The 21687-nt window shown below is 54.9% G+C and overlaps 11 protein-coding genes across 11 annotated transcripts; 10 read left to right on the forward strand and 1 right to left on the reverse strand.

Moving 5' to 3' along the window:
• Positions 1-484: 484 nt before the first annotated feature.
• B0T26DRAFT_710170 (NUDIX hydrolase domain-like protein) lies at positions 485-1975 on the forward strand. Its single transcript, XM_060441970.1, has one exon. It carries the CDS (start codon positions 951-953, stop codon positions 1746-1748), a length of 798 nt encoding a protein of 265 aa, XP_060296337.1. The 5' UTR covers positions 485-950; the 3' UTR covers positions 1749-1975.
• Positions 1976-2958: 983 nt separating this feature from the next.
• Positions 2959-3670, forward strand: B0T26DRAFT_751586 (Metallo-dependent phosphatase-like protein; the record flags this gene model as incomplete). Its single annotated transcript, XM_060445395.1, has 3 exons — positions 2959-3102; positions 3224-3306; positions 3376-3670. The coding sequence occupies 3 exons, from the start codon at positions 2959-2961 to the stop codon at positions 3668-3670; spliced, it is 522 nt and encodes a 173-aa protein (XP_060296338.1).
• Positions 3671-4669: 999 nt separating this feature from the next.
• On the forward strand, positions 4670-5600 carry B0T26DRAFT_871992 (uncharacterized protein; the record flags this gene model as incomplete). The annotated part of the gene is made up of 3 exons (XM_060447942.1): positions 4670-5020; positions 5229-5404; positions 5486-5600. 3 exons carry the CDS (start codon positions 4670-4672, stop codon positions 5598-5600), a joined length of 642 nt encoding a protein of 213 aa, XP_060296339.1.
• Positions 5601-7347: 1747 nt separating this feature from the next.
• Positions 7348-7875, forward strand: B0T26DRAFT_627673 (uncharacterized protein; the record flags this gene model as incomplete). The annotated part of the gene is made up of 1 exon (XM_060436209.1): positions 7348-7875. A coding segment is annotated over one exon (528 nt), but the record flags the coding sequence as incomplete, so codon positions are not given.
• Positions 7876-9081: 1206 nt separating this feature from the next.
• Positions 9082-10469, forward strand: B0T26DRAFT_829457 (uncharacterized protein). The gene is made up of 4 exons (XM_060447452.1): positions 9082-9210; positions 9272-9543; positions 9618-9934; positions 10010-10469. Exons 1-4 carry the CDS (start codon positions 9169-9171, stop codon positions 10201-10203), a joined length of 825 nt encoding a protein of 274 aa, XP_060296341.1. The 5' UTR covers positions 9082-9168; the 3' UTR covers positions 10204-10469.
• B0T26DRAFT_710177 (fungal-specific transcription factor domain-containing protein) lies at positions 10470-12415 on the forward strand. Its single transcript, XM_060441971.1, has 3 exons — positions 10470-11302; positions 11368-11673; positions 11728-12415. Exons 1-3 carry the CDS (start codon positions 10646-10648, stop codon positions 12376-12378), a joined length of 1614 nt encoding a protein of 537 aa, XP_060296342.1. The 5' UTR covers positions 10470-10645; the 3' UTR covers positions 12379-12415.
• A 2168-nt stretch (positions 12416-14583) lies between these two features.
• On the forward strand, positions 14584-15991 carry B0T26DRAFT_802651 (uncharacterized protein; the record flags this gene model as incomplete). The annotated part of the gene is made up of 3 exons (XM_060447056.1): positions 14584-15054; positions 15119-15759; positions 15884-15991. The coding sequence occupies exons 1-3, from the start codon at positions 14754-14756 to the stop codon at positions 15989-15991; spliced, it is 1050 nt and encodes a 349-aa protein (XP_060296343.1). The 5' UTR covers positions 14584-14753.
• Positions 15992-16070: 79 nt separating this feature from the next.
• B0T26DRAFT_299147 (uncharacterized protein) lies at positions 16071-16406 on the reverse strand. The gene has a single exon (XM_060434247.1). It carries the CDS (start codon positions 16309-16311, stop codon positions 16111-16113), a length of 201 nt encoding a protein of 66 aa, XP_060296344.1. The 5' UTR covers positions 16312-16406; the 3' UTR covers positions 16071-16110.
• Positions 16407-16574: 168 nt separating this feature from the next.
• On the forward strand, positions 16575-18007 carry B0T26DRAFT_802652 (uncharacterized protein; the record flags this gene model as incomplete). Its single annotated transcript, XM_060447057.1, has 6 exons — positions 16575-16612; positions 16895-17129; positions 17176-17263; positions 17432-17461; positions 17498-17518; positions 17638-18007. The coding sequence occupies 6 exons, from the start codon at positions 16575-16577 to the stop codon at positions 17856-17858; spliced, it is 633 nt and encodes a 210-aa protein (XP_060296345.1). The 3' UTR covers positions 17859-18007.
• Positions 18008-18628: 621 nt separating this feature from the next.
• Positions 18629-19900, forward strand: B0T26DRAFT_802653 (uncharacterized protein; the record flags this gene model as incomplete). The annotated part of the gene is made up of 3 exons (XM_060447058.1): positions 18629-18859; positions 18962-19044; positions 19110-19900. The coding sequence occupies 3 exons, from the start codon at positions 18629-18631 to the stop codon at positions 19822-19824; spliced, it is 1029 nt and encodes a 342-aa protein (XP_060296346.1). The 3' UTR covers positions 19825-19900.
• A 270-nt stretch (positions 19901-20170) lies between these two features.
• Positions 20171-20536, forward strand: B0T26DRAFT_648353 (uncharacterized protein; the record flags this gene model as incomplete). Its single annotated transcript, XM_060437994.1, has 1 exon — positions 20171-20536. A coding segment is annotated over one exon (366 nt), but the record flags the coding sequence as incomplete, so codon positions are not given.
• Between the last annotated feature and the right edge of the window lie 1151 nt (positions 20537-21687).

A 21687-nucleotide genomic window follows, 5' to 3' on the forward strand; every position in this document is an offset into this window, starting at 1 on the left:
CGCCATCTTCCAAGAAACCCAATTAGGCTTGGTTTGTGGGTCACGTGTAAACTTCGCCCGCAAACCTTCTTTCATGGAAAAAGCCCAATTAGGTTAGCGTGTGGATCACGTGCAAACTCCGCCCACAAACCTTTTTCCATTGATCGCAGCTCCTGCGATCCTTCCTTCCTTCTTTTTCTTCTCTAGCTTCGTTTTACGCCAAATCAATACGGTATCTTATTAGCATTATCCTTTAAATTCTATTAACCGTGATAAAAAACACCAACCACTTCTTCGTGACAACGGCGGGCATACCGTCCCCCTTACATTATCTGTTGGATTCAGCCCTTCAACTTTCTTCATTCATCTCTCCTCCTTCTTCTTTTTGGTCCTGCCAGAGGGCCTCTATTATAGTTGTAAATGGTGGCAATGGTGGTGGCAAAAGTAGCCACACCAGCTGAACTGGCCACTTCATTTCAGCTCCCCTGAGCCTCTTTTCACCTCGGATGACCACACCAGAGCTCAGCTGGGATGAGCTCTATTCCACATGCAACCCTTGTCCATCTGACAATAGCCAATCCAACATTATCATCATCTCTGGGATAACCGAAGATCGAAAGGGGCATTCGTAGTACAAAATACACCAAGATTGGCCTCTAGCCGTATCTCCAAGACACAAGCGTGATACCCCGCGCGTAAGGGACGGGGTTCGGCGCGGATTAACAGTATTCCGGCGATAGCTTCCCTTTTTCTGGCTTTGGGGAAAAGATCAACAAGTAAGAAAGCCGCTTCGGTCTGGAAAGGAACGGCCGAATCCCCACATCAGAGAGGAATTAGCCGGCCTGAAGGGGCCGTGCTGTTTTCCAGAAAACTAATTCTGGGGCTAGCATTCTGGGCCCCGATTCTGCGAAAAAGATCATACCCTTAACCATCAAACTGAAAAGCATCCCTCCATAAACTTCCATCTCACCATGGCAAGCAGCATGGAAGACCCCGCTTCCGCATTCACGGCCCACACCTCAGTGCAGGCCTTCTCCGTCTCCCCGCCCGTCTTCCTAACTCGCCACTTCCCACCCCCCGGCTCCAGTGATACCTCGCGGCCGCCTGCACCGGCCTTTCTTGCCACCGGCGCGATCGTGTTTGACCGCTCACTCCCCAATACCGATTTCCCTCCTAGATTAGCCGGCGCTGGTGCCCAACATGAAGCCTCGACGCCTAACCCCAATCCCGACTCCCCACGGCCAAAGTCAGAGACACCTCGAGTGCTGCTGGTCCAGCGAGCCGCGCATGACACGATGCCGCTCCGATGGGAGACTCCCGGCGGCGGGTGCGACGACGACGACACTAGCATTTTGCACTCGTGCGCTCGCGAGCTTTTCGAGGAAGCCGGCCTGCGTGCGACCGCCGTTGGGCCCTTGGTGCGGGTGGGCTTTGTCTCCGATTCAGAGGGCGTCCGTGGTGACGGGCCAAGGAGCGAGGTCACAGCCGTGAAGGAAAAAGGGCATGAATGGGGCGAGGGCATGGGTGGGGATTTCTTCCGGACGAGGAGAGGGAAGCTGGTATGCAAGTTTTATTTCGTCGCGATGGTGCCCGAGGAGCGGGTGGCTGAGGTGATGGTTGACCCGAAGGAACACATTGGCTATGTTTGGGTGACTGAGGAGGAGGTGAGACAGAAGAAGGTGCATGGGGAGGGTGGGACGGACTTGGAGTTTACCACGCAGGCGCAGTGGGAGGTGATCTTGACGGCGTTTAAACTCTGGCATGCTTAGGCACCTTGGTATTTATAGACGTCGGTAGGGTTTGCTAGGGGTGAGATATAGAAGGCGTTGATGGATTAGGAATTACCGCCGTATTGTAGGGCACTCGTATTATAGCTTATCAGGCACTAGTTATGTGGAAGATGTAGGCGCAATAAAGACAACAGCGGTGCGATGCCCTTAGGTTCGCTCAGAGTTTCATGGCTATGCTCCAGAGACCAATTCCAAAACTGAACGCCACACCAGTTGTCGAAATTAGCGCGCAATTGCGAGTAGGACTGGGCCTGGATTTTCTGCCGGCAGAAAAGGTAGGTAGCCCGCAGTAGCAGAGACAAAACGTGGGCTCGGGGTTGAGAACGGGCCTCTATAGGCGTAAAGAAACGAGACTAAAAACGGGCCTCTGACGCTGTGTAGCGGCCGCCTATGGGGATCACCCTAGCTCAGGGAAGAATCAGGGAAAGCTCAGGACAAATCAGCCACAGCTCATCCCAACCCAGGACTATGAACGAAAATAGAAATTTAGTGTGCCCAGATTCGTCTCATACAAGTAGGCTGTTTTGCGAAGTCCTTCCCGGGCCACGGATCACGGCATCTTGGTGCTGACGTTGGATTTGCAGCTGCAACTCCGAGCTGTGCTTGCCACTGCTTTTTCATCGGCACAACGTTGAAAGTCTGAGCATTAACCAGTTGCTCACGGTGTTAGCAGCGAGTAAGGATTAACAATGGTGCGAAAATTCACCCTGTCCTGAGCCGAAGAGGTAGACAAGGGCAGTGGTCAATATGTACTAGTACATTAAATACCGTCCTAATTGGTCTTGTAGCCAGAATACACTTTACTACGATACGGATTGCAGAAGGATGTCATTTACTCTCCCATACCAGTTACTGGTAATATATGCGAGTTGTTCCCCATTTGGGCTATTAACATCTTCGAGCTTGAGCTTGCTGGAATTTGTGCTACCGATTTGGTCCGTATAGTTAAGCACATAAATAGTTAAGCACATAAGCACATAAAACATGAGCAAATATTGCACCTTATTCCTGGAACCTTATTCTGCAACTATAGTCTAACTTTAAAACCTGAGTTGGCTTGATTACCTATAAAGGGGAGCCAAGGTGGCGAAATTTCGAGGCAAGGTTCTTCCCCAAACCATCACACATGCATTACCCAGTCCAATTCGGCACGCCCGCATTTGACGAATAGTACTTACTACCCGACACAATGGCGACTACCTTCCTCATTCTTTCAGATACCCACGACGATGCCTTCCCCGGCCCAGCGTCGCTCCCCAGCAAGGTCGATGTCGTGATCTACTGCGGGGACCTCACCATGATCGGAGGCCTGAGCAACTATAAGAAATTCATCGTCAACATCAAGGCCATCGATGCCTAGCTCAGACTAGTCATCGCCGGTAACCACGTACGTGCCCCCCCCGAGAGGCTTCCTCCGAGAGACATGAAAAATAGCGTGTTGACATGGCCTACAGGATGTCAGCCTCGACCGAAAGTGGTGGCAGGACAACTTAATAGAAGAGGAAGACGATCCCGAAGAGCCAGCACAAGCCCTCGCGTTATTCGCGGCGGAGAAAGGAAACGGCCTCCACTTGCTAGAGTAAGGTACGCACAAGTTCACCTTGAGCGATGGTCGTACCTTTACCATCTACGCGTCGCCGTACGCGCCAGAGTTCAACGGCTACGTATTCGCGTACGGCCCAGACGAGGACCGCTTCGGCCCCGGGGCAGAACATCCAATTTCCGAGGGCGTCGATATCGTCATGACGCATGGTTCTCCGCTGCTCCCGTCACAAGACTACGTGCTTGATGTCAACCGGCAAGGGAACCATTGCGGTTGCCCGATACTCTACGACGCCATTTACCAGGCCAGGCCAAAACTCCACTGTTTTGGTCACATCCATGAAGGCTATGGGGTCTAGAGAATTCTTTGGAAGCAGCCTCAAGGCATGGAACTCGAAGTGGACTCTCGTGATGCAGCAGAGCCCCGGGCATGCGAGGGTGGGTGCACAGTGTTGGTCAATGCAGCTGTCATGAACTACGGAGAAGACGACAACAATAAGCCTTGGGTCGTGAGGTTGGAGTTGGGTTATTAACCTTTGGTACCAGCGTCTTTAACTAGGGAATGTGGTACAAGCGCAGAAGAGGCAGTGATATCGTATATTCATTGTATAAAAGAAAGGCCCAGGCTCTTTAGCAGACCCGAAAGACTTAGAATATCTTGAAATGAGTGGGGTTTCGTTCCAAATAACAAAAAGCTGGGAAAAGAGAAATGCCCTCCCCGTTGGATCAGAAAGAGCGGACCAACCACTTGTACCACCTTATACACAATGGTTAGGTGAGAGAGGAGAGAAAGGAACACTGTATCACAATAGATCAGGGCGGTATCCCTCTCAAAGTGTGCGTAAACAACCCCCTTTCCTCCCTGGACCACATTCTTCTGCTGTTGAACACGTGCAGCATTCCTTGTTGCCGTTTCCCCGAAATCATGCCGTAGGTGCATATTCGAAACCTCGTCGCGGACAAGGCCTGACAACCCTTTTACCTCGACTTCTACTTCTATACCTCACCGTGTATTATGACAATGGTGCTAGCTCGGGCTCAAAGTCTAGTGTGTCGAAGGTGCGCTTGTCGAGGGCGCGCTCCAGGCTTACAAAGCCTTTTCGGCATAAACTTCATCTGATGGTTTTGTTGGGCAGCCAGGCTATCTTCCCTCGCTTGTGCTGATAGGGCAGCAGCCAAGCAAGGTTTTCCTGCCGCACACGTCCAGAATTAAATTTATATCTGATCAAGTTTTGAAATTTTCCGTCGACTGGAATACCGCGTAGTCTCCCCGAGCATTTGTGTTGTTTTCATTTTCACAGACGGCCAAACCACATTCTAACTTCAACATCCACGTACGACTGCCACGTGAATTTGACATGGCTTCGTCTCCCGGGTCGTCTCCCGTCGACGGCAACGTGCCAAAAGGACAACTCGGGCCCTCGTCGCCCCAGCGCGAGCGCGAACAACTTGCCGCACTTCAGGGCCAGAAAATCTTGTCTTCCACTCGACAATCTCGCCGATGGCTATCGGATAAACATGACTGCATTACCGGAGACTGCTACCACGACGACGTCTACCCCCCCGACCCGGATTCTCCAAAAGTAGCAGAATCAGAAAAATCGGAATCTGTCGCGCCGCCTCTCGGCTCTCAACCAAAGCCGCGTCCGAAGTCGCCGGAAAGCCGCCCCGGCCCATCGCCACTGGCCATGATGCCGCCCATCACAGGCGTCCAGTCCCCACCGAAACAACTACGCGTCATAACTTAGGGCCGTGGCTATCCAGATTACTCACCCAGCACACCAAGTCGCGAAGCAGCCATCTTCACCAACACCGTCCCTCCTTTTAAAGACTATCCCGACATCCCCACGCCAAGTCCGCCCGGCTCTCCCGCACCATGGCCATCATCCGCCGCTACGCCTGCGTACACTGCAATAGGCGGCGGCGGCGGCGACGGCGACGACGACGCCCAACTCGCCCGGGGATCTGCCCATCCGCAGCCGCAACCTACATGACAACAACACCAGCATGCTTGCTGAAGGGGGAGCCGAAGTGGGTGAAGAGCCGTCGCCAAGAGAGCTGAAGAGCGGGCTGGCGTTGGAAGACACGAAAAAGTAGCCAGACGGCGCCTCGAAAACGCCGCGATTCAGTGGTGGGTGGATTCAAAGGACTATGCCGCCGCTGCTTGCGCAAAGCAATGATGGCGAGGTCACGGGATACGAGGTTGACGACGCGGGATATGAGGTCGATGACACGTCATACGAGTTCGTCGACACGGCGCGCGCACGGCGCGTGCACGGCTATATCTGACAGCGGCGGTGGCGATAAGTCGGATGCCTATTCGGATGCCTAGGGCTGATCAGATGCGGCAAGCGTGTTTTGGTTTGTTACCTATTGATGCGCAACTATCTTCTGCTTGACTATACCGGGTCAAGACACCACTGAGTTATTTCTAGAACTAATTACCTTAATTTTTCTCTCTTTCTCTCTTTCTCTCTCTCTTTCTTGCTTTCACCATTACCCGCATGATTATCTAACTCTTTCGAGGTTGGGTGTGCTCTTTGGCATGTCTGATTACAAGAGAAAGAGTCAGGAATCGCGCTACTTAGATTCTACTTCTTACATCTTCAAAGCCCACTATTCAGTTCTGGTCAGTATCTGTTCGCATTACTTCACCCCTTGCGATTGTTGTCAGAACTGTGTGGTGGCCAAGGATAAGAATCACAAAAACAAAGTTGATTAATTATGAAAAAAGAAGGGACATCTTCCTGCTCTGGCGCTGTATCATTATTTTCTGGGGGACTCTGGATCTGGGATAGTGACTGGGAGCGTGATTTTTTGGCTGAGCATGATGATGCTGCAGCCTGCTTCATGTGCTCAAGGCTCTGCTGAGACATTGCGCGGACTTTGCGGGTTCCATGAATCCCGTCTCTGATATTGAGAAGACACCTTTTAATTGCATGTGATACCGGAAAGCTGCGAGCCGAGGCTGGCAGATTCACTCTTCTACAATTTTCTGCCAAATAATCCCAGCGGACTGGTGTACTTGTGTCGGCGTTCGGGCTTCACAACGCCCACACATATGCAAGAATAACAGAACCAAGCAATCCAACCAATCCCCGGCCGAGAAACTTTCCAAACGCCATTCTTCGGCTCCCACTGCACCGCATTCAGCGGCGTTTCTCGACAAAAGACCCCAAAGGTCTTGATTACCAACCCCCTGTCAGCTACTTCTGAGTTGCGACAGCAGGAGCCAATGAACGATGGCCAACACTTTCGGAATGCTCGGCAGGCCACACCCGCAACAAGCGGACAGAGCTGTCACTTGTCAGAACGTAACCAGTCTAGCCGTTCTCAACCGCAAAAGACAAGGGTAAGGTGCATCGAGCCGCTAGGCTGCGGCAGCGCCGCCCACGCCGCAATGCCGCCCGGCCTTCCGGGCGCTGACCTATTTCCTCGTCGGGCATTCTAGGCTACTCCCCGAGCTTACTGTGCTTACTGTGCTTGCTGCCTGCCTCGGCTGGTCCGCCTCTGCCTGCCTCGGTTGGCGGCTGATTAGCGCTGACAGCTCGGACTCGAGGCTTGGATCGCAGAAATCCTGATAAGAAGCTGAGGTCCATGTTTTGGGAATTTGGCCATTCACGATTTCTGCTGATTTCTGCTCCACCTGACGAGACAGTCGCGCTTTTGACCACCGCGACTCAACTCGATGCTGGGACTTTCTTGGCATTGACTATTGTCTTTCTCGTCCATCGGACTGTCAGACAACATGATTTCCAGCATAGCGTCGTTTGTGTCCTACCTGGCGCGGCTTGTGGGCAAGCCGGTCCTCATCGCCGTCCTCATCAACGTGGCGCTCAACTACAAATCGCTCCCGTTTGCATGGAGTGTGCGTATACCCTGACCAGTTCCAATCAACTTGTCGAGCACTAATGGCCCCACTGATCAGATCCGCATCGCCCGGGGCTACTACGGGCACTACTGGATGGACCGACGACCAGGGCCTCGCGCGACACTGCCCGAGAGCTCGCCAGACTCGGCAACGCCAATCCTGACTCTCTTCCAGCCGACCATCTACACAACAACGACGCCGCCGGGCGACGTCGACTTCTACCTGCACAAGTCCAACTCGACGTACCTGGCGGACCTGGACGTGGCGCGGGGCTACCACGTGTTCAGCATCTTCCGCGAAGGGTTCCGCCGCGGGGGCCACGCCGGGGGCGGCCAGCCGGGCCCGGCGCTCGCGGGCACGGCGTGTATCTACCGGCGACCGATCGCGCCGCTCGCGCGCGTCGAGATCTGGACGCGCCTGCTCGCCTGGGACGCCAAGTGGATCTACCTCGTCTCGCACTTTGTGCAGCCCGGCAGCGTGCGGCCGGGGCGGTACGCCGACCAGCCGTGGCGGAACAAGAAGGTTTCTGCGGGTAGGAAGAGGGAAGGAGACAGGGACGTGTTGAGGGCTGCGCAGGCAGAGGGCGAGGTCAACGCGGCCATTTGCGCCACGTGCATCTCAAAGTACGTGCTCAAGCAGGGCCGCAAGACGGTGTCGCCGTACGAGTTCTTGCAGGTTGCCGGGCTGCTGCCTGTTGCTCCCACCGCAGCCGCAGGGACGGAGGCGCAGGCCGGTGGGTTGCGCAGCCGGTTCCCTGCTGGTGAGGGGAATACCGGCAGCAGGGGCGATGGTCAAGTGCGGGAGATCCTCGTGCGCATCGAGGAGCGCCGGCTCAAGGGCCTCGCGCTGGCCGACCACATGGCCGCGCTCGATGCAGGGCACCAGTGGTTCGATGCGCCAGAGGAAGAGGTGGGAGACAATGGGCCGGTCGTGTTCGCCAAGTATTGATGGTGGTGAAACGTAGGTGAGACGTAGACGAATACATTGCAGCCCCTAAACGTTCGTTATTTTGGCTCTTCAAGGCTTGGCAGTATTCAAGAATTGTTTCTTGTCGGCAATTCGTGATAGAACTGGGGTATCCTTAGGTTTCTTTGCTCGGGTTTATATAGAAATCGATTGGTTTTGATCCTTGTTGTGAGTCCCCCGAAGCACGCGATCAAACGTTCGGGCTAGGGTGTGTGGCTAGGGTGTGTGGTCTAATGGACTGTCGCTGCACTAGCAGACAAAGTAGATGGATGTTGCCTGGATACCTGGACAACTTGGACGACTGCGGCTATAGACTCTGGACTGCACGGCTATAGCCAGCACGTGTGCACTATAAATCAAAGTTTAGCATGCGAAGTGCGTATTCGATTCGAAAGCAATTGATACATTTGTAATGGCCATCGTAGAATTATGCATCACCAGTGCGGTAACTTAGTAGTGCGCTGCCCTTTTGCGGTAGGCGAAACCGGAAACGAGTCTAGATAGACCCACGTAACTGTGGCCCCCAGGGGCCCAGAGTGCCGGTAGCGCGGGAATCGTATGCACGGGCTGGGCGAGAGACGAAAATCGGCAACTGGGGCGGGGACGTGCATGCACCGTTGCTAGGACGGGCATGCGGGCTCCGGGGCCGTCATGTAGCCAGGGCTCGGCGCCCAACTTTGGGCAACTATTGTGTAAGCACGGCTGGCAAAACCGCAGACCTTTATAGCAAAAAGCAGAGAAGCAACCTTGGTCAGCTATCAGCAAAGAAACACTTTACAAATCCACACGAGTCCCGCTGGCCAGAGACCGGGCATATAAAGGTTCCAGTAAACGCCTGCTGCGGTTTCCAGTTTCTATTCATTATCATCCTCACACAGACAAACCGCCAACTCACAGCCACCAAACACCACCTCAGCCACCAAACACCACTTCAGCCACCAAACACCACTTCAGCCATTCAACAATCCTTCGACATCCTTCAACATCCTTTAATATACTTCAACTCCTCAGCTCCTCAACATGTCTTCGTACGTCATCATCGGAACCTCGAGAGGTCTCGGGGTGAGTATTCCGTCCCAGCGCGTCCGCGTCACGGGACAAGTCTAACCACATGCTCTGCCAGTACGAATTCGTGCGCCAGTACTCCAGCAACCCGGCCAACACGGTCATCGGACTCGTTCGCAACAAGGCGGCAACTGACAAGAAGATCTCGGAGGATGCCGACCTCAAGTCCCGATCCAACGTCCACATCCTGGAAGGCGACCTCGTCGACTATGCCAGTCTCAAGAAGGCCGCTGCCGACGCGGCCAAGATCACGGGCGGCGGCGTCGACTACCTCATCGCCAACGCCGCCTTTGGCGGCCAGTGGGGTGCCTACAACGGCCTCGGAAAGCTGTAAGCCGCACTCCCGTTTCTCTCCGTCTCCGAGACAACCGCCCGCGAACACGCGACTGACAGACAATAATTAGGGGCGCCGATCCCGAGCGGCTGGCAAAAGAGCTGCAGGCTTACTTTGACGTCAACGTGCTCGGCAACATCAACTTCATCACCCTGTTCATGCCGTTGGTGCTCAAGGGTAAAGTCAAGAAGGTCATTGCTTTGACCACAGGCTACTCGGACATACCCTTCACCAACGAGGTCGACGTGGCCAGCGCGCCGCTGTATTCGATCAGCAAGGCGGCGCTGAACATGGTCGTGGCCAAGTTCAGCGCCGAGTACAAGAAGCACGGCGTGCTGGTCATGGCCGTGGCTCCGGGGATCGTTGACGTCGGGCAGTTTGTCGAAGGTTTGTCTTCCTTCTCTCTCCTAATCTTGTCTAGTCAGTCATGACCCCCGGCTGACCCATTTCCCACCGAACCAGCTACGGAAGAGCAGACAAAGGGCCTCCAGGAATTCATGGGAAAGCTTCTCAAGTACGCGCCGCACTTCACAGGCCCCGACAAGACGCCCGACAATGCCGTCAGATTGATGCGCGGCGTCATCGACAACGCCAGCATTGAAAACGGCAATGCTGGCGACTACCTGTCGCAGCTCGGCAACAAGCGGTGGCTCTGAGCCCTCTTCTCGTCGTGTATCGTGTACCTTAGTCAGTTCCTAATCTAGACCCAATCAGAAGCTCGACCACGAGCGCGTATTCACCCGCCACCCCAACGTATTCACTGGACTTGCCGGGTGTTGTTGGTGCGTCCATGTGCATTAGCTTCACGCCTTGGCATGCAATGTAACCTGGTAAATGGAAAACCGGCAACTTTGGAAATGTGGGGACACAGGCGCGATCGCTCCCTCGGCTGGGGTCCGCTGATTTCTCAGCACTTGATCCTACAATTCGTACGTACTCTGCGTCGTAGGCAACGAACAGCCAAAACGTTGAAAAAGGAGTCCGGGGCAGGTTGTAGACTATTACTAACCTAGATGCGCATTACCTCACTTGACAAGCAAGCCTTGCGCAAAAAAGGAGATTCGACGGTCCCGGGCTGACCTGACTTGGCATTTGGCAATGATGGAATCCACCTCGAGTACCGAGACGGCATCTCATGTCAGATCGCATGTCTACAAACCCAGACACTCGGCGGTCGCTGGTCTTCAGCTGTCGTGGCCCCATGCCGGCGACAGAAAACGCGCGCGGGTGGGAGAAGAGCCGACGGCGTCACGGGGTAAGCGCAAGGCCGGCTTAGCGGCGCCTACCATGACCACTGCCACGCGCATCGTCAACGTTTTGCACCGCGACATGGAAGCGCACTACGGCCCCGCCACGTCGGCAGCACAGGGGACAGGGCGCGCCTCGTCGTTGTTGGACAGACCATGCCCCCCCAAACCCGTAGACTCTCTGATCGACGACGGGTACAAAGACCTGCTAGAGCACTTCCAGCTCCACGCCGCGGCGTCGCTGGCCGTCGCCGGCCACACGCAGAAGGAGCTGGGCGACGCGCTGCTCCGCATAGCCATGACCAACCCGCACACGGTCTCGGCCAGGGCCCTGCTCCAGGCCATCCTCGCCTTTTCCTCGCTCCAACGCCATGGCCTCAACATCCAGGACGCCGAGCTCAAAGTCGCGGCCATAAAGTCTTTGGTGGCTGCGTCGGGAAGCAGCAACATCGGCACCACCGAAGCAGTCCAGCACGTCGCCGCCAGCATGCTGCTGTGTTCGTTCGAGGTGAGCACCCGCCGACGGCCCGTCGTCAATCCCGACTGTCACAGCTGACACCCCCTGATCACCAGACCCACCACAAATCCTGCACCTGGGAGGAGTGGACACTATATCTGCACGGCGCCAAGGACGTCATCCAGGCCGCCGGTCTCAACAGACACCCCGACGCCCACCGCGGCGGCGACGTCGCCATCCTGCTGGCCTGGGTCTACTACCACGACGTGCTGGCGCGCTTCAGCGCCCAGGTCTGGCGCGGGCAGGAGCTCTCGACAGCCGTGACGCTCTCCGCGAGCCCCTTTTCCGTCGGCTCATTCACCGCGGTCAACCCGGCCAGCGGCCGCCCGCTCACCGGCTCCTGCATGCTTATTCGCGCCGAGGTACGTGTTCGCAAGTCAGGATATCTTGCGACCCAACTAACACCACCGCCCTAGATGCCCCACGCCGCGCAGCACCTGCCGGCATTTGCCCTGCTGCAGCTGCTCTCGGAGGTCGTCGACGCGGTTGCCACGCCGCAGCCGCCGCCTGACGGGACGGAGCAGCGCGCGGAGACGACCGACGACCACGGAACCTACCTCGCCATCCTCGACTGGCGCATCCGCAACGTGCAGCTCGCCCACCCCGAGGCACACTACACCACCACCACACAACGGCAGCAGCAAATCAACCTGGAACTCTTCCAGCTCGCCATGCTCATCTACCTCGCCCGCATGCCCGAGCATCCTCGCCCCCACAGCAAAAACAACAACCACACAAACCCAAATACCAAACAACGCTTGCGCACCCAAGAGGACATCGACCGCGCATTCACCCTCCTCGCCCAGTCAAGCGCCTGCGCACAACAATTCCCCATCTTCATGCTCGGCAGCGAAGCGCGGCGCGACGAGCAGCGCGCGGCCGTGCTGGACGTGATCGCGCGCACGGAGCACAGCGGCACCGCGAGCCGCGATTTCCTCGTGTGCAAGATGCTCGAGGCCGTGTGGGCGCAGGATGATCTTGCGGAGGCGAGTGGTTGGGGGATGGGGTTTAGGGAGCGGGTGGGACGGGTTATGGGACGGGTGGATGTCATGCCGCCTTTTGTGTGATTTTGGTTCTGGTTCTGGTTCTGGTTCTGGTTCTGGTTCTGGATCTGGATCTGGATCTGGTTCTGGTCCTGGTGCCTGGGTTTGGTTCTGGTTTTGGTTCTGGTTCTGGTTCTGGTTCTGGTTCTGGTTCTGGTGCCTGGGTTTGGTGGAGGGGAGGGGTTCAACCATGTTGCTGTCAACGAGGTGTTTGGCTGGGAATATAGGTAGGTGCTGTGACGGCGGTCAATAGTAAGAAGGAAAAGGATCGCTAATGTAGCTATACCATTGTCTAAGGATTCTAAGGTGAAGAAAGGAAAATCCACAAAGGTGCTATTCAGTGTGCCAGTTAGGTGGGAGCTGTAGAGCGCACGGGCCCACAGGGCTTTCAGGTGCCAAGCCCTCAGCCCGATTGGGACTAGTGCGGGATCAGCTCCAAAGAGGGGTCGCACTGCTGGCGGTGCTGGCCGTGACAGGTGCCGTGGTCGCGACAGCAGCTGGTCCTTAGAACGAGATATATACACGTGTTAACCCTTTTTGAGAGACTAACTAATACCGCTTACTTTCCTTCGTTTAGTTCCTGAACTAGCAGGGCAGGTTCAGGCCCAGCAGCGATTATCTCCATATTTCCTTTACACCTCCCCCGGGGTAATAAAGGTTAGCTCGTGAATTGGCTGGGGGTTAGCCAGGGTGTCAGCCAGCCAAAGACGTAATTTTCCCCATAAGGTCACTTTTCTACCACTTTGTATTGCAAAATACTTCCATTCAAAAACTACGCTAAATCTACCTACAACTTCAATCTACGCATCCACCGCCCACAATGGCCACAATGGCCACGCGCATCGCGATTACCGACCTTTTTAACCCACACCCACACACACACACGCCGTGGTCGGAGCCACCTTCAACGCCGCATCGATGCCGGGACCTTACGCGCGACGAAAAGGTCGAAATCAGGGCCTTACGCAAATACTGTCATTTTTCCTTTGAAGAGATCGCTCGACCGACCAAACACACACATCGTCAGGTCCAAAAGGCCTGTGTTGGTCCCTTGACACCACAGAAATCGAAGGCTGGCCGTAAGCCCGGCATTCGGACCCCATATAGGCGGCAGCTTAAAGAGTGGCTCGAAGATAACGAAGAAGCCTGGTTCCTACGGTGGTTTGACCTCCGCGTAGTACGACCCCGACGGATTAAACGAACTGAAGCCAGCAAGCGGGGCCGGTGACTTGGTGTGCAGAGAAGTTGCGTTCAAGGCCTAGGCCGGAAGACTGGGAATCGGTACTCGTAAGCGACGAAACCTGGGCTACTACTGACCCTATGTGGAAGAAGTGGGTTACCGTTCACGATACCGAAAATCCGGAAAGCTAGGCTCTACAACGGAGGAAGCCACACGGGTGGATGTTCTGGGGCTCCTTTGCCGGCGCCCGGAAAGGTCCGTCTTTCCTTTGGGAGAAGGAATACGGCAGCGTAACGGCTCATAGATACATCTTCTTTATCCTTCCTTTGGTGGGCTTCTTCCATCGGGCCTGTCAACGCCAGGGCGAAGAAATCGTCTTTCAACTCGTGTGGCCCTGTCCCTGAGTTCCTTGGAGCTCCGAGCGGCTGTTATGGCTGCGTGAGATGCAGTCCCAGAAGATTTTTTACTACGGCTTGCCCACAGTATGCCGAGGCGGCTGCAAATGGTCATCGAAGCAGGTGGTAATACGATGAACTTTTAATCGAAATGTAGTATTTTGGGCTGTTTCTTTGACCCCCGAACCCCTGATTTTGCTGTGTGGCTATGGCTCAGACAGGTGGCAAATTGTGGTTACTTTAGCGTCTTGGCTGTACCACACCTCCACACTAACCTTAATTACCCCAGGGGAGGTATAGTTTTATCTTTATATTCGGTTAATCCAACTCTCGCTTAGATGAGATCAAGAAAACCGATGACAAGCATTGCCCGATTGTCTGATCGATTTCGCTAATTAAAAAGGAAGGACGAAGAAAGAAAGTGGAGATCTCCGTGAGTGGGTGTCACCCTGCTCTGATAATATAATTAGTTCAGGAACCAACCAACGGAAGTAAGCGGCATTAGTTAGTCTCGTCTCTCGCTTGGTGTAGCCTAGGGTTCTGTCGAACTAGGCCAGAAACGACCAACAATTGTTGCTAATGTTACCCTATAGGCGCCAAGCAATGATGTGGGGGCCGTCGCGCCAGTGTGGCCCCTCGAAGGAGCGCTCGCCGCTCGGCTCGAGGGCCTTGGCACCGCGTCAAAGTCCGAGGTGGCCGGCCATGGCGGCATTTCTGTTTTTCTTCAATCGGTTTGCCGCCACCATCTTGTCAAGACCACCGGTTGGCGCTGCCAATTGGTCGCATAGATTGTCACAGGCCAGCAGAGAAAGGAGACCGGGATTATGGCTGCTGCGACACCGACGGGCCGGGATGGCGTCCTCGGCGCGCTCACGACGCCCTTCTTGGCGCCAGAGTGGTGCTCACGCTCGTTTACGGTCCACCCCCCTCATCAGGACGGTGCCGTCACTTGGGGCACGCGCTATTTGGACTCCCCGACCACCCGCTCATGTTACCCGCCGGGCTTCGAAACTTTCAACTGGGGTGAATTCTACTCTCCTGCGGTCTGTCCGTCCGGCTGGACGAGCGCTGGCACGTGGAAAGACTACGGGACCCGGAAGATACTAGATTACACCCCGCTGCCTGGTGAAGCCGCCATATACTGTTGTCCAAGGTTTGTGATGTCGCGATAAACGCCTCGTATGCCTAGTTTCGGAGGAGGAGCTGATTGTCGGCTCATCTAGCGAGTACACCTACTGGGACTTCATCGAGGTTTGCACAAGCACAATTGGAGCTGGAAGCCACCGGCCCACCGTTACTATTGTCGATGGCCCTCCCACCGACAACCCGGCCTCGGATGCCCTGACTAGCTACACAACCACGGGGCCCTTCTCGCTCGGAGGTCACGCTATGTATGCCGTGCCCACTGCTATCCAGGTCCGTTTCCAGGCTTCCGACACGTCACTCCTGGGTTTGACAGGCTTCCCCACTACCGGTACGGCTTCACCAACCCCTGGGCCGAACGGTGCTAGCCAGTCGACAAGCTCGTCCTCCACGGCCGCTGAGGCGGCTGGTACGGACGCTAAGACGGACGCTAAGACGGACGCTATCAGCAACGCTCAGCTCTCGACAGGCGCCAAGGCAGGGATAGGCGCGGGCACGGCACTCGGCGCCATATTGCTCGCCGTGGCAGCTTTCTTCGTATTTCGCCGGCGGCGCCAGCAATCACTAGCACGGGTAGCGGCGGACCCAAGCCTCAAGCATGATGCCATCCTTGCCGAGAAGGGCGACGACCGCCCTCCCGAGCTCTCGGATTCCGCATCAGAAAAACCACCAGGAGCTCACACAACAGTGCAGAATGGACATTGGCAAGCAGCACTACCTCCACAAGCTGCCCATGAACTTGAGAGTGGAATCACCTTGTCTCCCAGTTCGCGACAGCCACATAACTACAACTACACCTCTCAAACACTAGTCTCACCACAGTCCGCTACACCACACGAACTCGACGGTGCTCAGTCTAGAAGCGAGATGGGATGGGAGAATACTCCAGATAAACCCGACTCTCCTGAGACGCCGATAATGCCAGGAGAGAACCTAAGAAACAGAGAGTGGAAATGATATATCAAGACAGGACGCCTTTGAGCCGGAACTAGGTTCCGGAGGCGAGGATCAGGAGGGCCGGGGTTTGGGATGCGAAGGCTAGAGCGGTTGTCTGGCCAATGCTCCCTGGGCTGATGCCCATGACGAGGAGACTATTGGGTGCGTGTCAGCGTGTGTGGGTGTCGTCATGGTGAAGTTCAAGGGGGTGAAGTCACCTATTTTCCCGCGGACTTGGTCTGGGAAGAATTTGGCCACCTCGGACCCTGGCGTCGTCCCGCCAAACTTGGAATTGGTTGCCATTGTTTTGCGATGCAGGTTCGTACAGTAGGTATTTTGTTTGTATAATATGTCCCAGCTGATACGATCTCACGGTCTTTTCGGGACTGTGTGGGTGTTGTGATTATCGCTGTGTTTCAACAGGACCCCGAGATTGAGTTTCATTCTCGCCAGATTCTCATTTAAATCTTGTCAAAAGGTCAACGCGACCTCATCAATTCACCATTCGCCTCCAACCGTCAGCAGCCTCCTTGATTTGTCCAACGCCGCAAATTGCATCCGTCACCATGTCGGATGCGTCGGACCACAATGGCTTCGAAAACGAGTAGGTATCCAGGGTTCCACCACAAGAAGATATACTCCTCCCCCCAGCTCAAGGACTTTCTTGTCGAAATCCGCTCACTGGTCTGGGAGACCTTCTGCCTTAATCTCGCAACCACGTCGCGCGTTTAAGAGTTCATGATTGTCCGCGATAGCGACAACGAGAACGAGGAGAAGGCACAGGTGTGGGAGAGTGCCCATCTCAAAACCAGACAGCCCCTGTCCGCGCCCTCATGGCTGCCAATACTGAGAGCCGTACTCCTGTTTTCTAAACCCTTCCGGATAGGCTCAGCTTCCGTGGTGGCCGTACCTCGATCCGCCGCAACAAGGAGAAAGACATGATCGCCCATATTCCACACCGCATCCGTTACGATGGAATTCCCTCCATCCGCCCGATCCCTGAATTCTCAGACCAGATCCGGCACCTGGCCATCCACCCTACAATCTTGAACGAGTCGTCAGGAGATCTGCGCCGATCCTTCGCTGCTTTTGATAACCTAAAGACTACCTACCTAACTTCTGTGCGATGTCATGGCTCTCTCCGACAAACATCTCGAATGGTGCCAGCCTAATCAGGAGGTTCACCATTACGAAGTGGAAGGCACCATTACGAAGTGGAAGGCCCAAATGATGCAGAAGATGATTTGTCCCCGCCGTATTGCTGAACTGCGGTGTTGACTTCGATGCTTACGAGGTTGCTAGGGCAATGATGCGTGATGCAACATGAAATACTCTGAGATAACCTATTCGGCCACAAATAGGCTTGGGCTTCTTCCGACACATCACGTCACGGTGTCACTAAAAAGCTACTACTGATGGTGAGGTAAACTCATTTTTGAGTTATCGACGAGAAGTAAGTTGCTGCGAGGGCAAGACATCAACCCGACAGGCAATAACTTCGCCCAACAAAGTACGTCCACATTTGTCTTCTACCGTAGGAAACCGATCTCGGGGAACTGCTGGCTAGGTCCCGCAAGTAAACCTTCCGTTCCACTGCCTAGAGCAAATTCAACAAATTCCGATAAATAGTCGCGCAGACGTCGAGACCGAACTCGAGGCCCGAGGTATTAGCCGGGTCCGGCCGCCCGCCGCCCGCCGAGGATGATGGCTGCGTCTGGGAACTCAACAATGTTGGACTCGTACGGGTGATCTACGTGCCGTTGTATGTGATAGCGGCTTACGAGGGCAATGGAGACATGATGCAACAACGCATAAATGGCCTCGACAAGACTCTAGAATTGCATGCTTGACAAACCCAAACCACGGCGTCACATTAGATAACTGCCGTTAGTCAGTCATGAGTAAGAGAAGGGCCTTGGCTGAGTTCCATCATCCCGCTGGTCGGGTGGGAATTTTAACCGCGCATAAACACCCCTGCAGAATGCTGCAGTCAGTCCCGAGAGAACGTTATCGCGGAGCCAAAGTTAATTACAGAGTCGAGAAAAGTCGGTGTACAAATTGTCTCGTGACATAGCACCGATGCAAGCGGCAAACGATAAGGGGGTCATCCGTAATCCGCATGCAGGTTGAGGCGCCTGAAGCGTCACATTTTGGCGCGGGAACGAATTGGAGCGGTCCGTGCCCTCTCGCTGACTAGGTACCTATGTATTGGGCTCGGCTGGATGATGAGTGTCACATACAACGGCACGTAGAGAGCGAGCAAAAGAGTGCTTGTATTAGGAAGAAGAACGGTAGGTGGGCACGCCCTGGTACCATACTTTCATGTGGTATTCAGGCCATCGTAGGCTAGGCCGCAGGCGGCCAGTCTATTACGCCACTAATGCAGCCCATAGGCACTTTCCTAGAATGAAAGCGAAAGACGGGATAGGGTGCCAATCCAGAAAGATGGTAGACGCTGCGCCTCCTTGCAGAATAATCACTATAAAACACGACACGAGTCCCTGGGATGGAAATAGACAACATATTCAAGACTTTGACGGTCAATCCAAGACTTTGACGGTCAATCCTCCTGCAACCACGTCCTTCGCCTGTAAAACAAAGGGAAACAAAAACGAGCACAATGCCGCGCACTCTTCTCACCGGTGCCAACTCCTTTGTTGGAGCTCATGTCATCAACTCTCTCATCGCTGCTGGCTATGACGTTGTTGGCACGGTTCGACGAGAAAATCTAACTAGCGAGATCTTGGCTCTTCATCCTGAGTGGAAAGAGAAGCTTGAGCTTATAGTCGTTAAGAACTACGCGGATGAGAGCGTCTGGGACCACGTCTTCGAGACATACCAGCTCGATCATGTATGCACCTGGCACCTAGCGACACCTTACCTGACACCTAGTGACACCTTACCTGTCGCTGCGCTGCTCTCAAACATCAGCTGATACCTCGAACCTCACAAGATCGTCCATGTTGCTGCCCCACTGGTTGACATACCAGGCGAAACCGATTACGATCGGGATTTCCTGACGCCAAACGTGGAGAAGTGAGTTCGCACCCAATCCAGTTCGCACGTCTACGGATAATCGGGAATCTAATAAAATGGAATAGCAACCTCGCTCTTCTCCGCTCCGCGAAACGCATCGCGCCGACCGTCAAATCCGTGGCCGTCACCGGCTCCATCAATGCCTTGACCACAGGCTCTCCCGAGGAACTGCTCGCCGGCCCCATCACGAACGAGACCTGGCTCCCCATCACCAGGGAACAGGCACGGGAGGTGAACAACAACTACATCTCATACTGCAGCGGCAAGAAGGAGGGCGAGCTGGCCCTGTGGGACTTTGTCAAGGCCGAGAAGCCGCCCTTTTCCGTGACCGTGTTCCTGCCCGCACTGATCTTCGGGCCGCCGCTGCAACCCATCAAGGACCTCAGAAGCAGCCTCAACTACAGCACCAACGTCATCTACAGCTTCTTCAACGGCACCCACGAGACCATCCCCGCGACTTCGTTCCCGTCCTTTGTGGATGTTCGCGACCTGGCGGATGCCCACGTCAAGGCCCTGACAACGCCTGCCGCTGCCAACCGGAGGCTGTTGGTTAATGGGAAGCCCATGACATACACGTCGCTTGTGCACGCTCTCGCCGAGGCGATACCTGAGCTGGAGGGCCGGCTGCCTGCCGATAGTGGGGAGGATGCAAAGGTCACACCAGCTCGAATTGAAGCCGAGGCGGATAACGAGCTGCTGGGATTGAAGTTTCGCACGGTAGAGGAGACCATGGCGGATACGGCGAGGAGAATTCTCGAGCTTGAGAAACTTGAGACGTAAGAGAGCGTATAGCAGCGGTCGACAGCATTGTATCCTTTTTATAAGTAATTCCATCAGCAGTCTTCATCCCTTGCTCATTTTGATATGGGGGCACTCTGGCTATCGTGCATGCATCAGCGTCGCAGCTTACAGCGCGCATCTCTTCAATTCACAGTCTGGGGGCCTAGACTAGTGTGCTGTGGGTACTATGTGGGTACTATTGGCACAGAGGACAACCCAACACGTACTTATTAAAGGCGGCCTGGACTGATGAAAACTGAGGCCACGCGCTCGCCAAAAAACAGTAGTCCAAACCGCGGCACATTTTGTCCCTTTAGAATACGTACCAAAAAGAGAGAGAGAGAGAAAAAAAACATACAACACCAGGGATTCGCTGGTCGTCACCGACCCAACTACTAGTCTGGCCCTTGGTTACTTATCAAGGGGAGAGCGGACGGGATCCCGAGTTTTCAGCCAGGTATGGTCGTATGTGGGAGTTTGGGTGGTGATATCGGTACAAGAAGGCGGCATTAGTGCCATCCCTTTCGCCTTTTTGTTATTGACACTGTGCAGGCCGTTGAACAAGCACTGTACGAACGGCGCCTCTTTACGTGTTTTTCGAGCCGCCGCGATGGCTACGGTCGGGGTCCCTCAACCGCAGCCCCCACGCCCGATTCGCCAAATCCAGGCGTCGTGGCTAGCCTCCCGACCGCCCGGCCCTCCCTATAACTAAAGAGACCCCAAACGACCAGATTCCTCCCGAATACAAGAGATGCCGTGGTTATAACTTGGTCAAACATAACTAGCACCCCTCGGCCAGCCACCCATTACCTCGAGCGAAGCGAGGACAGCTCGCCGCAGGCGCCGCCGGAGGCAAAAAACAAGAAAAAAAGAGACTCCGTTCAACTGACCCCTTCCTGACCTGTCAGGTAACCTATTTTTTTGGCATATCTCTATTCCGGGCCTTTGTCCATTACGAGTCCAGGGGCCACGCGGCGGGAATACTTCTCGGCCATCAAGTTTTCCACGACGAACGTGTTCGAGTCGCTCTCCAAGCTAGACAAGTTAGACAAGTTCGCCGATATGACGCTCCCTGCGGCGGCCACGAGTTCAAGGCCCACCGCGCCATCGTCTGCACGCAGTCTCCCTTCTTTGAACGAGCCGTTACGGGCGGTTTTGCGGTAGGTAAGTAGTCGTCTCAAGCACCGCGATCAGCTCTCCAGTGTCTAATAAGTATTGTTCTAGCACGTGTCTAGGAGGCCGCGAACAGCATCATTGACCTTCCCGACGACGATCCGGCCGTCCTGGAGCGCTTCCTGCAGTTTCTCTACACGGGAAACTACGATGATGGCGTCTTGAGGAAGCGCAAAGACCCGACGATGCGTACATGGTATCCCCGGCCATATCCAAGAGCTCCTAAAGGAGCCTCTGGGACAAGATGCAGCCCGTCATGGGCAAGCATAGCAACTTCGCCGTAGGTGTGACGCATTGCATGAGGGCGGAGAGACTGAGGCTGCCCCAGGGATGGTGGGCGAGCACAGGCATAGTAGATGCCATTTCTGTATCAGACTAGCCCCACGCGGATTGTTTGACAGTGGGATATATCGACAGCGGGATATATCGACAGTGGGATATATCGACAGTGGGATATATCGACAGTGGGATATATCGACAGTGGAATTGATCTTGTGTATAGTGTGGAAAAGGGGCGATTAAGCTGACGGGAGAGCAATCCTAATGGGAATACGAGGGAGATTTGCTTGTGGTTAAGATTCGAAGCTTTTGCCAGAGTGGTGGACCCACGCTCCATGGAGCTCTCTTTGTGTCCGTAAATCAGAATGGAACTTAACTCCTACCGGTCGAACGAAGTTTAGTGCATATGGA

This window comes from Lasiosphaeria miniovina, assembly GCF_030549165.1.
Source record: "Lasiosphaeria miniovina strain SMH2392-1A chromosome Unknown B0T26scaffold_4, whole genome shotgun sequence".
In the NCBI taxonomy this organism is placed as follows: Eukaryota; Fungi; Ascomycota; class Sordariomycetes; order Sordariales; family Lasiosphaeriaceae; genus Lasiosphaeria; species Lasiosphaeria miniovina.

Bases quoted from the DNA above. Each gene is read 5' to 3' on its own strand.
- B0T26DRAFT_710170 (XM_060441970.1), top strand. From the start codon at position 951: ATGGCAAGCAGCATGGAAGACCCCGCTTCCGCATTCACGGCCCACACC.
- B0T26DRAFT_829457 (XM_060447452.1), top strand. From the start codon at position 9,169: ATGTCTTCGTACGTCATCATCGGAACCTCGAGAGGTCTCGGG. The intron at 9,211-9,271 runs GTGAGTATTCCG...ATGCTCTGCCAG, and splicing joins GAACCTCGAGAGGTCTCGGG to TACGAATTCGTGCGCCAGTA. The intron at 9,935-10,009 runs GTTTGTCTTCCT...CCACCGAACCAG, and splicing joins CGTCGGGCAGTTTGTCGAAG to CTACGGAAGAGCAGACAAAG.
- B0T26DRAFT_710177 (XM_060441971.1), top strand. From the start codon at position 10,646: ATGATGGAATCCACCTCGAGTACCGAGACGGCATCTCATGTCAGATCG. The intron at 11,303-11,367 runs GTGAGCACCCGC...CCTGATCACCAG, and splicing joins TGCTGCTGTGTTCGTTCGAG to ACCCACCACAAATCCTGCAC. The intron at 11,674-11,727 runs GTACGTGTTCGC...CCACCGCCCTAG, and splicing joins GCATGCTTATTCGCGCCGAG to ATGCCCCACGCCGCGCAGCA.
- B0T26DRAFT_299147 (XM_060434247.1), bottom strand. From the start codon at position 16,311: ATGGCAACCAATTCCAAGTTTGGCGGGACGACGCCAGGGTCCGAGGTG.